Consider the following 17,033-nt stretch of genomic DNA (forward strand, 5'->3'; position numbering starts at 1 on the left):
CCATATTAGAAATTAAAACCGAGAAATGTTTAAAATATTTATTCATTTAAAAACAATAAGGCTATTACATGTTAATATAACATACTTTTGTGAAAAATAAACTATATTTTCTAAAACAAAAAAATAGTGAGAAGGGTGCCTTGCTTTAATTTTTGCCAATCTCTTTAATGTCTGCCTCAACAGAAAACGGCTAGATTATCCTATCTGCCTCTGCCGTCGGTCTGTTGACATGTTATTTTGGTTGACGTATATGAAGAAAATTCTGCCTCACACTGACATGTAGTTAGAAAAGGAAGGAGTATTTTCATAGCCTTTCCAGGCAATTATGGATAGTCTTCTTTGCTACTACACCAAAATATGACAAGTAGTAGTTTCTTAAAGGTTAGTGGCTATGTAGAATCTGAAACCACACCAGTAAGTGACCTTTTCACTGGTCTATCTTGAATTTTGCATTTTGTAACATGAGGCATAGGTCATTGGAAAATCAAATTGGTTTACTGAGTTATGCAGATGTTCCAAATGCTGACACATTTCATTATGTAGTATATAAAAAAAAAAATTACACTCGCTAACGTCCCTACTGATCTCATTAGAAAACTCATTTTAAGTTCTGGAAAGCTGTCAGCTTCTAGGCAGTGGATATAAGGTTTCAAAAATTATAATTTTCCCTCAAAAGCTCAAATTTTACCATTAGCAACAAACACTGCTACTGTTCTTGAAGTGACAATCTCCCTTCGTTCCTTTTGAGCAAATGTCTGCCAAATACCCAAGTCGGAAGAGTTTTGTCTGTCACGTGTTCTTTCAAGTTAAAATGTGTTCCTTAAAAAAACTGACTAGTACAGCTTGCAACTCAGTTGCAAAAGTGATTTTCAGTACACCCATCATCGTTTGGAGTGCCTCACGTACACGTATGTCACATGCAATGTTTAAAAAGATATATACTCAAGGATCTAGGCTTTATAAAATGAATACTTTCTGTTGCATTTGTTGTTGTTGTGAGTATGAAGAGTACGACGGCTACTAGTTTGTGCTGGGGCCCCTGCCTTGATCTGTGCTGAGGTTCCAGCAGTTTTCCCACCACTGCTTCTGCACCATCAGTACAAGTATCAACACGGTGACAAGGGCACACACCCAGGGAAGCTCTGAAAGTATTAGTACGAAAATAGTTTTGATCTCACCAATCCCCTGAAAGGGTCTAGCCGTCCCCACTCCAGGACCGTACTTTGGGAACCACTGATTCAGACTGAATTCCAAATCCTCCCGCCTGGCATATGTGGCTTCTGCCGGGTGGCACTGACACGGCCTCCTATTCCTTGACACAGACCCTTGCTTCTAACCCAGATAACCTAGTCTGTCCCTGTCTAGCTGTGCCCAGGCTCACTGCTGTGTTCCTGCACATGGCCTACCTTCTGCCTAGAATACTGGCCTCTTTCCCCACCTCATAGCAAAACCCCACCTGCTCACAGCTGCTCCAGCCAAGAATACGTCCCTCCCACTGATAATTTCACACCACCCGTTTGGCTCCTCTGCCACTGGACCCATGGAAGTCCTGATTCTTTCAGATCCATGTGCCTCATTCCTCCCTCCCTCCCACCAGACCACAAGCGCCCACAGGGCCAGTGGCCAGGCCTCGTGCATCTGGGCATGCCCGCCAGGGTGCCTGGCAGTGAGTCCAGTGTTTATTGCTGACCAGCTCAGGAGGAACAGGGAATTCCATGGAGGGGCCAGAGCCATAAGGAAAGAAAAGGGCTTCTTCCACCTTGGGTAGCACACCCAAGGGCTGACCACAAGGCCCAAACTGGCTTAGACCACTTCTCTTTGTTGGGCATAAGGGGATGGCAACAGCTTTTGTTTTAACAACTACCTTCCTCTTCTCTCCGAAGGCCCCGAAGAGTGACAGCCAAGGCCACTTTCTGGGCTGGGTGCCACTGCCGCTCCATCTCTCCATGGCTTTCCTTATGAAACCTGGACAGCAGGATCTGGTGATGTGAAGTGAGGGCGGTGGGCAAGGAGGGGAAAGGAGGGGCTGCCCTTAGAAGCCTGGGGACTGGGCCAGGACCCGAACTCTGAACTTGCTGAAACATCCCATTTCTCCTTCAAGTCCTGAGTCCCTATCTCAGGGTCTGGCTCCTGGTAGGCCCTGGAGAACTGTTGTGGAATGAATAACTGACTCATTCTTTTAGAGCAGGGGTGTCCAAACTTTTTTCAACGTTTATCACCAAGGTCCATATGCGGTAAAATACACCAACAGCCGGGCAACTCACTCGAGGTGAAGTATGTATTGCCTCACCTGGTTTATTTAAGTAAACTAAATATTGTTTTGGAATTTGCTGCAGGCCAATTAAAAACGAATTGCAGACCGCAGTTGGCCCATGGGGCCGCAGTTTGGACACCCCTGTTTTAGAGCCTCCCCTCCAAGCCATCCTCCCACTGCTACCAGAATTCATTCTAAAGCCTTGATTGGCTCTCTATTGTCAGCTGAGCAAAATGCAAAGACCTGGGCCTCGGCTTCCTCTCCCATCTCCCTTTCGTACCTTTTATATTTTATTTGACAGATATATAACTCACTCTGTGTCAGACTGTTCTAAGAGTTTTACAAATATTAACTCATTTAATTTTATAAAAATAGTATTATCCCATTTTACAGATGAGGAAACTGAGGCACAAGAGATAAAATAACTTGCCTGTGGTCATGAAGCTAGTAAGTGGCAGAGCTGGGATTCCAACCCAGGAGTCTGCTCCAGGTCCATGCCCTCAGCCCCACCCCTCACTCTCGAACTCGAGCTGCTTCTGTCACACAAGCCTGTGGGTTTGTGTCTGTGCATTTGGCACCTGACAGTCTCTCTACCTGCGATACCATTCCCCTGTTCCCCTCTACTGCTTAGTGATTGTGCCTTCATCTATTTCCTCTCATCTTTTCAGAATTGGCTCAGACATAGGCTCTGCTGCAAAGTTCTCCCAGCCCCCTTTCCCAAAGGGTTAGCTGCTCCCACGCTCCCGGCTCTGGCCCTCTTAGTGATTCCGGGCCATCAGCGCGATGGTTTACGAGTCTATATCCCCCACCAGACTGGGAGCCCCTGGGGGCCGTTTACTGCTGGTAATTGCATCCCCAAGGTCTTGGAAAGCCAGAAGTAGTTTGAAGAGTGAATGGAGGGAAAAGCGAATGGTCCAGGCTCAGCCTCGTGGATCAAGCTGAGAGCAAAGGGCTTCAGGCCGGCACAGTGACCCAGCAGCTGGCCAGCTCCTGAGGCCTTCCTGCCAGCAGCGGTGGACAAGCTGCTGGTGTGGGCTGAGCTCTTGCGTCTCAGAGGCACGCTGAAACCGATCCCTGATGGGAATGCTGATACGCCTCTCTCTGAGTCTCCCAACCCACTGTCGGGAGTGTCACAAACCCTCTGCTGGCCGCCATGTCCCTCTCCTCTTGTGACCAGTCCCTCGTGTTGCCTTCTCCTGTGTCTGTAGCAGGTTCCCAGTCCCCATCTGCCACGAGCAGCATTCTCCCTCATCCCTCATACAAAATTTACTCGCCCTCTGAAACTTCTGATTACGTTGCTCCCTCCTCCACCCCCTAGAAGATCTTCTCCTAATCAGCTGTCAGACCCTGGGGCTCCACCCTGCCCCCCAAGCTTCCACGCACCCCACACTGAGGCAGAAACTGTGACTAAAATCTCTCTGAGTGGTCTTTCCCAAGGATTTGGACTCAAAGGTCCAGACAGGTTTTGCCTCTGATCAGTTTTATGACCTCAAGCGAAGTCTCTCTTACCCTGTCTGAGCCTCAATTTCCTCATCTGATAAATGGGGTTAACCCCACTTGTCTTCCCTGTGGAAGCTTGAAAGAGAAAGTGTTTGTTCATGGTAACCAATTCCTCAGTTTACCAAAACTTTGAAGAAAGAAAATAACTCCAGTGGCCTAAAAATGAGGACCACCAAAAATGAGTTGCAGAGCAATCTGGTAACTACCTAAGCTGAAGATACACCACCCTGTCCGTAACCAAGCACAAGTGGAGAGAATGAGCAGGGAGATGTGCACCAGAACCGGCTCTGAAGGGTTTTGCTTGCAAGGGCAAAAAAACTGCCAACAACCTAAATGGCCATCGACAGGATATGGGCAAAATAAGCTGCTGTGTAGTTACCAAAAGGGACAGTACATGGGAGTTAAAATGGGTTCACTCGAGCTCATGTTTCAAGATGGTTAAATGTCCAAAATAATATGGATGGAAAAAAACTAAACTCAGGACATGTACAGTATATCATTTAAATACAACGCAAAAACCATACAAAGTAGTACTATACGTTGCTCTGCACGCATACCTATGTAGGGAAAAATTTTAAAACAGGAATGTAAATACAAACACCAGAGTCAGGACTGTGATTTCCTTTGGGGAGGGAGACGTGAGGCCTCCAGCTCTATCTAAAGCAAATACACCATAACGGGAAGATCTGAGCAAGCTAAGTCGTTGTGTTCCATGATTCTGTAGACTTTTCTAGTTGTAAAATATTTAATGCTTTAAAACAATATCCTTTAAAACAATTTTTAAAAAAAGATTCCCAGGGGGATAACATTTCTCTGAGGTTACCCTGGGTCTTCCATGGATGGCATGGAACCCCGAGTGCGTTCCTCACACTGTGTCATAGGAGGAACCCCACGTCCGTGGGGCCGGAAGGAAGGTCTCCACCTAAAGGGTGCCTTCCAGAGGAGGACGAGCGGGGAGCAGGTTGTGTCAGTGGTGTGTCTGTGTGGGCTGGGGAGCAGGAACCAGCTTGCCCCCTTTCACAACCACCCCCGCCTCAGTAAAATGTCAGCAAGCTGGGGAAGGGGGTGGAGAGACAGGCAAGCTGTTAACCTGAGAGATGCTGGGGCGTGGGCGAGCAGGCCCAGGCTCCCAGACAGTTATTTTGGCGTGTGCTGTGATTGGGCTCAGCCCTGCCAGGCGAGAGGCCTCTCTGTGGGAGCTCTGCCTTGGTGCTCTGCCAGGAGCCAGGGGGAGGAGGCCCTGCCCTGGAAGGGGAGGGGGCCTCCCCCTGTCCTCAGACCTCTCACCATGAGGTGCTGGGTCCAAATAAGGCCCAGTGTGCTGTGCTCTCCTCCTAAGCACCTCTCCCCCGGCCTCAGGCCACCCACTGAGCCCAAGGTGGTGTCAGGGGCTCCTTTAAACACATCCAGTGAATCTTTTACTCCCTGTGCTGTGACAGCAAGATAAAAGGTCACAGGCTTGCCCTCCCCTCCAGATCCAGCCAGGGAGCCACAGGACAACTGCTTACAACCCCAGCCTCCCTACTCAAGGATCTCCCCAGCAGAGCCATGCTCCCCCTGAAGTTAGGGTCCTGGTGGCAGCTCTCCCTCGGGGTCCAGGAGAAGATTGCTTCATGGATCTTACTCCACTCCTACACGATAGAAAAATCTCTCACTCAATTGCACGGAGCCCTCAAACCCCTCTCAGGCTCCACCAGCTTGGGGATGTGAAGAAAGAAGAATGGAAGAAAAGAGTGCTAGTAAGTAGGGCAGCCTGCTGTTGTGAAAAGATCCTTGGGTTTGGGCTCCAGTGAGAGCTGTGTGATCCTGGCCCCTGATCTCTCTGAGCCTTGGTTTCTCCTCTATAAAATGGGAATAAAACCAACTGCAAGGTTGTGATTACATGTGATTGATGGATTTATAAGCTTCTGGCAACTATTAGTTGCCAAGAAAGATGAGCTGGTACGTCACTCACCTGGATGCAAGGGGACGCAGGGGGCAGGGTGGGAGTACCCATCTCAGCCTCCTCCTTCTCTCCCTGGGCCACAGAGCCCTTGGTCGAACTCAAACCTGCTCTCCGCCACCTAACCTTACCTCTGCTGTCTCAGCCAAGGAAGGAGGCAAAAAGAAACGATGGCAGAATGACAGCTCCTCAAGGGCATTCGGCCACTGCTCTGAAATGGCCTTCCAAGGCTCCTACCTGTAACCCAGCACCAGCCAGGCAGCCAGGGGGTGGGGCTGACACAGAGGCAGCAATGAGTGCCTGGCACCACCCAGAAGTGCGCCCTGCTAATCCCACCCAGGAACAAAGGGAGCTGGTGAGCCTAGAGGCAGGCACAGCGTCGCCCTTCTTACCCACACTGCCCCCGGCCCCAGGCGGACTGAGAACTGCTCAGCGGGCTGCAGCAGCCTCCGGGAGAGGCGGAGGGCAGGGCGAAAGGTGCCCGACGAGACTTTCTCCGAGAGCACGGAAGGCTTTGGGCGACCTGTGATGCGGCACGAACTGACACGACCCTGGTCTTAGGGGGCCAGCACTGCAGCCCCACGTAACCCCCTAGCTAGCTGTGAGACTGTGGCCCAGTCAAGGACACCCCACTGGGCCTCAGTCTTCAGGGACAAGGCGGGGTGGGGACCGGCGATGTGGCTCGTGCTCTACCTGCCTTCTGCCACATTCTGATTGGCTCCGTCCACCCCGGCAGCCAGAGTATCAGGTAACTCGCCAGTAGGAGGTGTCTATGGGTCTTCGGTGCAAGTAGACTAGCAGGAAGAATCTCTCCTCGCCTGCCCTCCCCACAATGGTGGCTGTCGCCCCCTTGTGTCGGTCTAGGATACTGCAGGGCAAGTTCCCTCAGCTTCCGGACCATGCAACTCTCTTTGGCCTTCGTGGGGGTACAGAGACCCAACCTCTGCTTCTCCTAGGATCCAGCGCAGGTCAAGCCTCAGGGCTAGGGTACCCACTCCCCTCCTCCTCTGCTTGGGAGGGGACTGGGGAATCGCAGGGCTCCAGGAAGCCAAGGCGGGCAGGCATGTTTCTCTCTCTCCTCGCCACCCCAGCTGCCCAGGGCCTAGGCTTTTTCTGACTAGGGTCATTCAGTCTTTCTTCTGTCCCTGCCTGGGAGGAACCCACCCTCGTGCTCTCTTTTTTGAGAGTCCTGGGTGGTTCTGCACCCTGAAATTTGATCTTTCCGGAGTATGGCATGGAGGGGAAACTGACAAGAGTTACCCATCTCCTCCTGGATCTGTGAGCCAGAGGCTCTGGTGGGTGTGTGGCAGCAGAGGGAAGACTTGAGAGAGTCCCACCCCAATTCTCAACCTTGGCCAGCTCCACACTGGCACAGGACGTCGGTTAGGAGCAGGCCGAGTTAGGTGAACTAATGCACAGCTCAGCTCACTGACGTCCCTAGTTCTTCCGAAACCAGTGGACACCCAGAGACTGCCTTGCACTCCCTTCCCTTGGCCACCCGGGCTGCTCCCAGTTTCAGCCTGAGCAAGACAAACCACTCAAAGAGGTTCATTTTGTGCCAGATATGCCGGCACCATGGACAGGGATTCTCGTCTCTGAGCACCCCTCGACACGTCCCTCCCAGTCATGGCAAAACCACCCCAAACCGGGGCTGCTTCTGCTCAGGCTGCCTTGTGGGCACCCTCAGCCAGCCTGGAGCCTGGGACCGTGCTCACTTGGGGCCATGTGGCGTCACCTCTAAATGGGACCTATTGTTTCAAACTTGTTCCACAGGTGCATTTCCTGACCTCCGGAAACTAATGACTTTGAGCACTAATGAGGGGCAGGGGTGGCAGAGCCAGCGTTCAGGCTCCCAGGGCTCTGCAGGCCGAGGCACCCTCTGGCTAGATGTGTAAAGTGCCAGGGAATTTCTGATGCCCCTGGAGTGCAACAAGGCCAAAGGATAAGCGAGTCTTCCCTCCACTCCTGAGCATTTCCTAGACCAGCAGAAGCTGAATGGTAAGGACAGAGGAAAAGCCAGCTGGTCTGGGGATAGGGCAGGGTCTGTACTTCCTCGTCCAGGAGGGGGCTGATGGGTCCCAAGCAAGGACAGGTGAGGCGGAATGGAGCTGGGGAGAATCATGACTCACCTTTGTGACTTACGGGGCTAACAATGAGAAGGCAAACTGCTCCCTAGATTCCAAGAAGGTAAAGCCAGTTATGGGGGGCTGAGGTGGGCTTTAAGGAAGAGCCTCTTAAGGAAGATGCCAAATAGGCTGCCATTCAGAGACTGTTCTACCTGACTGGACCATCACTACCCTTCAAGTCCACAGCAGAGTGAGCTAATTGATTGCAGAACTCTCACTGAGCCAAGACCCGGATGCAGACTTCTCAAGACGGCTTCAGCAGCCATCAGCAACCCATGTTATCCCGATGCTCTCTTCTAGCCACTGTCGAGTCACTCATCAGGACCCTCAGCCCCAGGGTCTGAGGTGTGTATGGGAGGGTGGGCGGAGAAATGCAGAGGGTGGACACCCAACAAGGTTAAGAATGAACATGGAGCCTGGGGAAAAGATGGAGGGATGGCTTCAGCTGGAACGCTGGGGACTTTTACCTGAGACCGGCAACCAGGAAAGGTGGCAGGACCAAAGAAACAGCATTAAAGGGGCAGTGCCCAGGGCAGGTGCACTGGTCCAAACGTTTGTCCCTGCTCCCTCCAATCAAAGCAAGGGGCAGGAAGGCAGCCCCAATGGCATCTGATTCTCTGAGCTCCCAGCCTGTCAGGGGAAAGTCTTTTCCCCTATTGCCCTCTCCCTGACTCTACTGGGTTTTCCAAATATATTCATTTCTGAATGCCCCACTGCCCCAGCACAGGGTTACTACGCAAGGGACACTCCTTCCGTGCTTCCAGAGATGCTGTTTGATTTTCTTCTCATTAAGCAGCCTGTCGGATCACTTAGCATTCCCATTACGTAGTGATGTAATACTATGGTTGGCAAACTTGGTAGAACATTAGAAACACTTGGAAGCTCCACCTCCAGACCCGATGAGTCACACATGCCAAGGGTAAGATCTAGGAATCTGTACTTCCTAAAGCTCCACAGGTCACTGTGATGTTCTGTTTGGGAAGCTGGTATCGAGAAAGGGATATGGGGTTTGGAATCAGACTAGAGTTCCAACTCCATCTCTGCCTCTTACTTGTTATGTGACTCTGCGCAAACTACTTATTGTTTTTGAGCCTGTGTTTTTCTCATCTATAAAAACGGAGAAATAACATGTGTCCTGCTTTTTTAGAGAATTACGTACAGGTACCTGTTGGTTCTCTTGTTTCTTGTTCTTCCTCCTGAATGTGCCCGAGGTTCATCCCTACAGGCACAAACCTGTGCCTTTCAGAAGAGGCACAGCCACAGGTCAGAATGGCCCAACACTTGGTACCCTGTGGGCAGGGACAGGAAGCCTTTGGCGGAGCCCCTCCCTGCCCCGCTGAAGCCTGTGAACACTGGAGGCTACATCCTGCAGAGCTGAGTGTAAACTGTTCCATCTTGCAGGGCTGTGGGTGACAAAACAGCCGTACTGGAAGATTTGCTCCCTGCCCTGTTTTATATGACACTGAAACCTGCGTGGCTCACAGAGCCTACGGAGCTCCACTTGCCAGTGTGAGGACCCAAACCCCTGGGTGTGCTTGGCAGCAGTGCAGGTGCAAAGAGCAGGGTGCTGGGTAGGGTAAGGCAAGCAGAGGGCATAGGTCAGCATCACAGGAACGCCAATCGACAAAACAGGAGAAAAGTGCCCATGTTATTGGTGGCAAAGTCTACCTTGGGAAGGGACAAGGTAAAGCTCAGAGAGGCCAAATGCTAGGAAGCCTGGGCAACTGAAGAAAAGTGAGAGGGAGGCCTTGGGCAGACTCCCAAGGGCTCAGAGTCCAATCTGAGTTGGTTCTGGGGTCTTTAGCTGATTGGCTGGCTGCAAGCTTCTCCACCACTGGAGGGCAGGAGGCGGTCAGGAGAAAGTCCAGGGAGCCCGGTGGGGTCACTCCTGGGCTCCACCTTCCCTCACCTTACCGCAGGGCTGCAGTGGCAGGAAGCGGTTCCCAGCCAATTCAGCACATATGCCATGAGCTGCCTGCACTCAATCTTTCCACACCCTCCCCCCAGGTCCTCACTAAGGTCCTGGTCAAAGTCGTGTCACAGGCACAAGATGGTGACATTTGGCGTGCTGGGGGAGGGGGCAAGATGAAGCCTGAACAGTCAGCACAGATTCCAGACTGCAGCCCACACCATCCCTTTCCCAACAAGGGAAGGACTGGAAGGCGGGAGTGGGAGAGACGCCTACTGCCGAGAGGAGGCAGAGGTTGGGGTCTCCTGTCGGACAGGTGGCCAGGCAGCCCCAACCTTAGGGAGAGGCGTAAAATGCTGAGCGACTCATCAGTGACCCGTGCTCCGGGACAGGCATGTGTCCTGACAGTATCAGCGAGGCCATTGTGCAGATGTCACGCGGCGGGGGTCGGCCACGGGGCCCCACCGAGGGGACCCTGTTCTATCAGTGCCCAGAAGGGATGAGTGACCAGTCCTGGGGCCCTACCTGCTGTTGCCAGGGGGCTGGGGTGATTCTGTCTTCCTGCTGGAGAGCTGAAAGCTGACCCTGCCTCGGTACCACGGAGGAGGCGCGCTCAGCTGCCGCTGCCAGCGAAGGACCCTCGCTCGGTCCCAGTGCCGAGACGCTGGCGGATGACCCGCACGCAGAGCCAACCTCAGGACAGCCCGAGCCGCCGGAGCCCGGGGGAGACCGCCACTGTGTCCGCACCGAGGTGGCCGAGGACTGCCTCCCGGTGTCAGGCGCCCGCCCCGCTCACCTGTGCCCGAAGAGCCGAAGCCCCGGGAAGCGCCGCTTGCTGAAGCGCCGCGGAGCCTTGTCCGGCTCGGGACCGGCGTCGCGTTCGGAGCCGCTGGACGAGGCGGAGGCTGACTCAGAGTCGCTGCTCCGGGCCTCGGGGCTGCCGTCCCGCGGCTCCATCCGGCCCTAGCCCCGGCCGGCGGCGGGCCCGCGGGAGACGCCCATGCCGGGCCGGCGGCCGGGGCTCAACACACCGGCTCGGCGCCGCCCGCTGCGGCCATGGCGCGCGCCCGCTCTGCCCGCCCCGCGCCGCGCGGCCCCGCACCCCACGCCCAGGTGCCCGGGAAGCGGCCGCCACCGCTCCAGGAAGTGCCGCCAGCCGCGGCAGCAGGACCCCACATAGCTGGCCGGGCTGCTGCCTGCCCGCTGCCGAGCACGCCCCCTCGGCTGTGCGGCCGCACCGGCCCGCAGCGCCCTCTGCCGACAGCCCACCGCTCGGCAACCCGCCTCGGCCTCCTTGAGGAGACGGGACTGAGGGGCGGGGCAACCGAGGCTCCGCCTCCCCAAGCCTTGGCGGGTCCGCCTTGGACCCCACGGAATCTCCCGCCTGACACAGCCGCCCTGCGCACACCCAGACACATACAATATTGTCCTCCCCTTAAGCCCCCCACCAACCAACCTACCTGGTCACTAGTGAACACCCGCGAGGGCGGCTGTCACCATTTCTCCCACAGTCACACGGAATAGACACCTTTCTGGCACACTCAGTGCCCGCTCACAGCCGTTCATACAATGACCAGCCCTTACCCCTTTGGCTCCCCCAAATCATACCCACGGGAACCAAAGTCACACAGTGCTCCCCATACACACAGAACAAAGACGCCTCTCACACAACTACGTTCATTTATTACTCAAATGAACAATTTCCACCCCAGCCTTTCACACTCAGAAATATTAATATATACTAGGACCAAAATCACTTACACCAAAGTGACCCTCTCATACACCAACAAAGAACATACACGTTTCTCATATAAATTCATCTTTCCACAACTACTCATAGTTGTTTCCAACCCTTTTGCACACTCCTGATACATAGCATTTCCCCAACACAATATCCAATGAAACCTGCAGATCTCTTACACTACAGGAACCATCTGTGCACCTCTTACACACTCATAAATACATACACATAAGGAGCACACTCATTCACCAACATACACAGCCACATAGAGCATACATGCCTTTCTCCTATATACAAATACTCCCCCAGGACAATGCTTACACGTTGCCACATCCCTCCTACATACACATCACCCACCAGAAATAGGCCTCTCAGACACACACAAATACACTCCAAGGGCAGCAGAATTTGTCCCCTCTAAAGATAAGGAAAGCAATTGGAACCAGGGCAGTCGCCTGTGGTGGCACAGCGAGCACTCGTGAATCAGCAGCTCGAGCAGCCTCTGATAGCCTCTGCAGGGCTGACAAAGAGAGGTCAGGACGCTGGAGAGTACGGTCTTCTCCCTCCCGAACCCTGCCACCCTGATGCCCACATCAGCTGCCCGCTGTTTCTGTTAGTGCTCCTCACTGCAAAGCCACATCCTGTGTCACCTTCACTTTCACCTTCTCTTCTGGGGTTCTGGCAGCCTGTTTTCCAGCCTTAGCCAGCCACATATAGCCAATGGTGAGGGCTTTGATCTGTAGGCAAGCCTGCCGTTTTGAGAAACAGCACCCAGAAGCTCAGAACCTTCTTCCAGTTTCCTTAAAGTTTTTCGTGGACTTGGAGTTCTGACCAGGTAGGTGGGGCACCAGCCCTCCAGCTAGCAGTAGGTACCAGGATCGCCAGGGGAAAAGCAGTGAAGTCCCCAAGTGGGCCTGACACTCTTCCTGGGGTGCATGGGCCCCTTTGAGGAAGTTTTCCAATGGTTCTGACACCAAGCTCTGAGCGAAGAGCTGAAGTCCCCACTGAGTTTGCACAAGGCCTTATAGCATCCAAGGCCACATTCCTGTGTGGGCTCCTTTTCCCAGATCCCCCTGTTTGTGCCTTCAGCTCTTAGCCTCCTGTGAGTTCAGCCCTCCACCACACTATACCCGAATAATTCAAACATCAGAGCTCCCCTCACCCTGCCAAGAACCATTTTGCCTTTTTCTGAGCCTCTGTAGAGCTGCTGGACCATGGGTGGGTAACCCCACTTCTGCCACAATCTCCCATCCCAAATAAAAGACGTAGAGGGCTGGAGGCGCCCATTCCCAGGCCACCCCAAGTACCTACTGTGTCTGGGAGTTCTCGGCTGGGATCTGTGGCACGTCCCAGGAGCGGTAGCGCCACATCTGCCTCAGTGCCCCCGGCCGCTCCCCTTCTTCCGTCCCCACCGCCTCCGCGGGGCCCAGAGCTGTGGCCTCATCTCAGCCTCCCCTGGTTCTGTGACCAGCCCCCAGTACGCTCATCCTGCCGGCGACTCTCTTCCTCTTTTGGCACTTCCTGACCAGGGGGCCCTGCGAGAGGCCGCTGACTGCCCCAGTAGAGGACCACAGTCCTCTTAGGCGCCTTCCGCTGGCTGGGGAAGGAGGCTGGCTGGGAAGAAGAGCTGCACAGGAGAGCAAGAGGCAGGTGAGAACAAGCCCAGTCCAGCAGCCAGGAGACAGCCCCAAGTGTCAGAGTCTGCTAGGCAGCGACCAGGCCTGCCCGGGCTGGAATCCGAACCTTGGCCCCAGCCTGGCCTTCCTCTCCACTTAACCTCTCCAATCTTCACCTCTTGGTCTAGCTGAGGTCTCCCACTGCATCACAACTACTGAGTAATGGTGGGGGGAGGGGGATACGAGCGGTGCTCAGCCCACCACACAACTCTCTCTCCTTAACACCTCTGTGAGCATTGCACCATTTAATAAGGGTCGGGCGCATGGGACGGTGTTAGAGTGGAAAGAGGAGCAAGAATGAAGCTAGAAGATGTGGGTCATGTCCTAAGTGGGTTTCTGCCACTTACCAGCTGTATGACCTGGATCAGGTCAGAGAGGTTTTACCTCACTGAGTCACCTTAAACCTTTCTGGAATAAGGTAGGACATAAACGGATAAACCAATGAATGTGTGTGTCAGGGAGTTTTGTGAGCCTCCGTTTTCATATCTGTAAAATGATAGGGGAGCGATAGTAATAATTGAGCTCGTGGAGTTTCATGAGGATTAAATAAGAGGTGAAAGAGTTTATAAATGAATTAATTCAATAAATATTTATTGAGTGCTTGCTGTGCGTCAGACTGCATAGCAGTGAGGAAGGAAGCAGGGCCCTAACTCATAGAGCTTAGATTCTAGTAGGGAAGACATCTAGGAAACAAATAATTAATATATAAAATAATGTCAGTTGATGGGATGTACTATAGAGAAAAGTGGAGCCAAAATGAAGGGGGAAGAGAATGACGTTGGGGTGAATCCCTTAGGTAGGGGGGAATGGGAGAGCCTCTCTGAGGCTGATGTTTGAAAATAGACTTGAATGAATTGAGAGCAAACATTACCATCCAGGAGAACAGCATTCTAAGTGGAAAGAATGGAAAGAGCAAAGGCCCCGAGGAAGGAATATACTTCATGTGTTTGAAGAACAGCAAAAAGGCTACACTGTTTTGGACTTTGAGGCCATCATAAAGATTTGGCAAATACATAGTAAGGCATACACTTATCTTTATTATTAAGGTTGGTGGTGGAATGGAAATTGTACCTTCCTTCAGCACTCTTTAATCACACTGCTCTATAATTAGTTTTTTTGTTTTGTTTTGTTTTTAGCTCTATATATTTGTTACCCCAGGAAAGCTGTAAATTTCTCGAGGACAGAAATGGTGTCAGTTCTGTTCAATAAACATTTGCGCTGCAGAACCTGCAGACACAGGAATATGCATGATGCCATTCCTGTCCTTAGAAACCTCCATCTGGGGCTGTAATCACCTTTGTGTCCCTCATGACTGGAACATAATGTTTCCCAATAAATATGTGTTTAATAAATCATGCCATGGTAGGAATGATTAGTGCTCAGTAATAATAAAACTACAGCTAATATTTCTTGGATACTTCTGTGCCAGAAATCTTTGGATCCTTGTAATGACTCTCTGAGGTAGATCCTATTATTTTCCTTTTACATATGGGGAACTGAGGTATAGAACTGCTATGCTCATTTGTCCAAGGTCACCCAGCTGGTAAGTGATGGAAGTAAGAATCTGTGCCCTTAAATAAGACATCCCAGTACTCCTCTAGAGTTGGGGACATGGCCAGGTCATGCCCCTGAGCCTTGGCACCTCCTTTTCCATCAGCTCTCCCTCCAACCTATCATCTCTGAATCCCTCAAGGCAGGTCCTGTATGCTGTGGCCCATCAGAGGTTCTGCCAGCCAAACCAAGGATTCTTCTAGAAGGAGGCTGTTGCAGGGCCCTGTGCTCCTCTCCCAGGGATTCTGCAAGCAGTTTGAGCAGTTAAACAGAGGAAATGGGGCTGGGCTTGTTTTCCATCAGAGGCTTCTGGCAGCCCTGGAGCAGCAGAGAGCAGGAAATGTGGCTCCTGGAGGGGAAGTGGGGCAGGCTGGAGGCTCTGACAAGCACAGCAGTCCTGACTGTGGGACCAGGGTCCCCTTGGGCTTGTACTCCTTGAAGCTGTCAATATTTTCCAGGTGGGGTGGGGAGGACAAGGCTGGAAGGGACAGGTGCGCAGGGCTGGGGAGGATGCCCTTGGCAGTTCCTAGGACAACATGTGCCAGAACTGGGGAGCTGGGGACCCCTCAGAATCCACGCAGATACACACAGGAAGAGAAATCTGGGTAAGAAAATTATTCTGGGCTTTGCTGAGGCCCCAGAGGGTGACGTGTTCTACTTTCTGTGGCCTGGATGAGCCAGTGGGAGCTGGGGAAAAGAAATGTACCAGGGCACCAAACACTCAACCCACGATCTGGACAGCCTCTGCTCCCAAAACCAGCCAAGCCGGCCTCCTTGGCCTGACCTTCAAGGCTCCTTATGTTCTCGTTCCCTCCTTTCTTGCCTCTTTGCCCAGGCTTTCCCTGCAGAGATTTTCTTTCAGCTCACACCAGGCTGGTGCTTGCCTCACAGTAGGTGCTCAATAAACATTTCTTCCCTCTTTTTTCACACTTCCTTTAATATGCGCCCTCACCCCTGCTATTCCATTCTGCCTATGCTGCTGTCCTGGCCCTGTCTGCCCATAATGTTTGGCCAATCTAAATCTCCATCTTTCAAAGGCCCAGCCCAAAAAACAAAAATGGGAAGGTGGAAAGAGGCCCAGACTAGAGTCCAATGGTTCAGATTTCAGTCCTTGCTGTGTGACGCTGGGCAAGTGACTTCACATCTCTGGGTTGGATGATGAACCAGATAACTTCTAAAATCTCATTTAGCTCTCACAGTTTCATTTGAATCACCTTCCCGGATCTGTAGGTTTTCACTCATTTATTCGCTTGACAAATATTTTATACATACCCACTAAGTGTCAAACGCTGCCCCAGAGCCAGCACTCCCACCATATTGATTTATCTCTGACACTTTTGTTCCCAACAATATTCCTGTATCATGCGACCTTCTGAGTACATTAGTTTTGTCTCCTTACAGGATTCTTGAACCCTATATTGCTCAGAGCTCTGTGCTGGGTGCAAGTATGTGCTCAGCAACTTCCTATGGAAGTTGAAATGAGCTGAATACGGGTTTCCCATAAGCTGAGCAGAGGGAGGGGAACTGGCTTCCTGTTTGCTTGAGTGTCTGCGGTGAAGCATGAGGATTTTTTTCATCCAAGTTCCTCTCTAGTAGCTAAGTCTGTGATCCAGGTAGCTGCTGAAGCCCTTGGAGGCAACCCAGAGCCCAAGAACACCTGCTAATCGCTGGCCCTGCTCAGGTGCTAGGCCTCTGTCCCCATAGAGGTGACAGAGGTACCTGCAGGTGCCACTGGCTATTGACAGATGAAAATTTGATTAGGCTTCTTCCGGCAGCCTCATTAAAGTCAGGCGCAGGAAGAAATTGGAGGAGAGGCTGGTGACTCTCTCCCACTGGGGCAAGAGAGCTGTGGGAGCTCAGCAGTCAAACGTGGTCCCTCAAACCATGATTTCCCTTGGAAATTGTCTTTTGGCACTTCCCGGGTCCCCAGACTGGAGGTGAGAGGAGCCTGGGGGGCTCTCCCCTCACTCTGGGTTAGCTGTATCTGCCCTAAAGAGCTTTCCTTTGCTTCCAGCCTGGACTTAGCACCAAGCCCCCAGGGCAGAATAAGCAGGCCTCCTGTCCTCCAAACCTCTCACTTGTATCTGTTGGCTCATAAGCCAGGACTGCATGCAGAACCACCTTTCAGCTTCCACACCCTCTGTCCTTTTGTCCCTCCCCGGCATATGTGCACTTAGTACGGAGCCAAAAGAAAACATCCATTAAGAATGAAAAGTCCAGGCCCTGGGAAACCTAACAAAGTGAAAAAGGCTTTGGAGTGAAAACTAATTGAGCTGGATCCCAGCTCTACCCATTATTGGCTGTGTGACCTTAGCAAATTGCTTACCTTCTCTG

General features: G+C 52.3%; 1 protein-coding gene across 1 annotated transcript in view; it reads right to left on the reverse strand.

The window, feature by feature from the left end:
- The window catches only part of DGKZ (diacylglycerol kinase zeta), a 28,852-nt gene extending 18,025 nt beyond the window's left edge, over nucleotides 1-10,827 (reverse strand). The window contains 1 exon segment of the mRNA XM_081064732.1: nucleotides 10,528-10,827. Coding sequence (XP_080920858.1) covers nucleotides 10,528-10,688 — 161 coding nt within the window. The 5' untranslated portion in view covers nucleotides 10,689-10,827.
- Between the last annotated feature and the right edge of the window lie 6,206 nt (nucleotides 10,828-17,033).

The sequence above is a fragment of the Rhinolophus hipposideros genome (assembly GCF_964194185.1).
Source record: "Rhinolophus hipposideros genome assembly, chromosome: 10".
In the NCBI taxonomy this organism is placed as follows: domain Eukaryota; kingdom Metazoa; phylum Chordata; class Mammalia; order Chiroptera; family Rhinolophidae; genus Rhinolophus; species Rhinolophus hipposideros.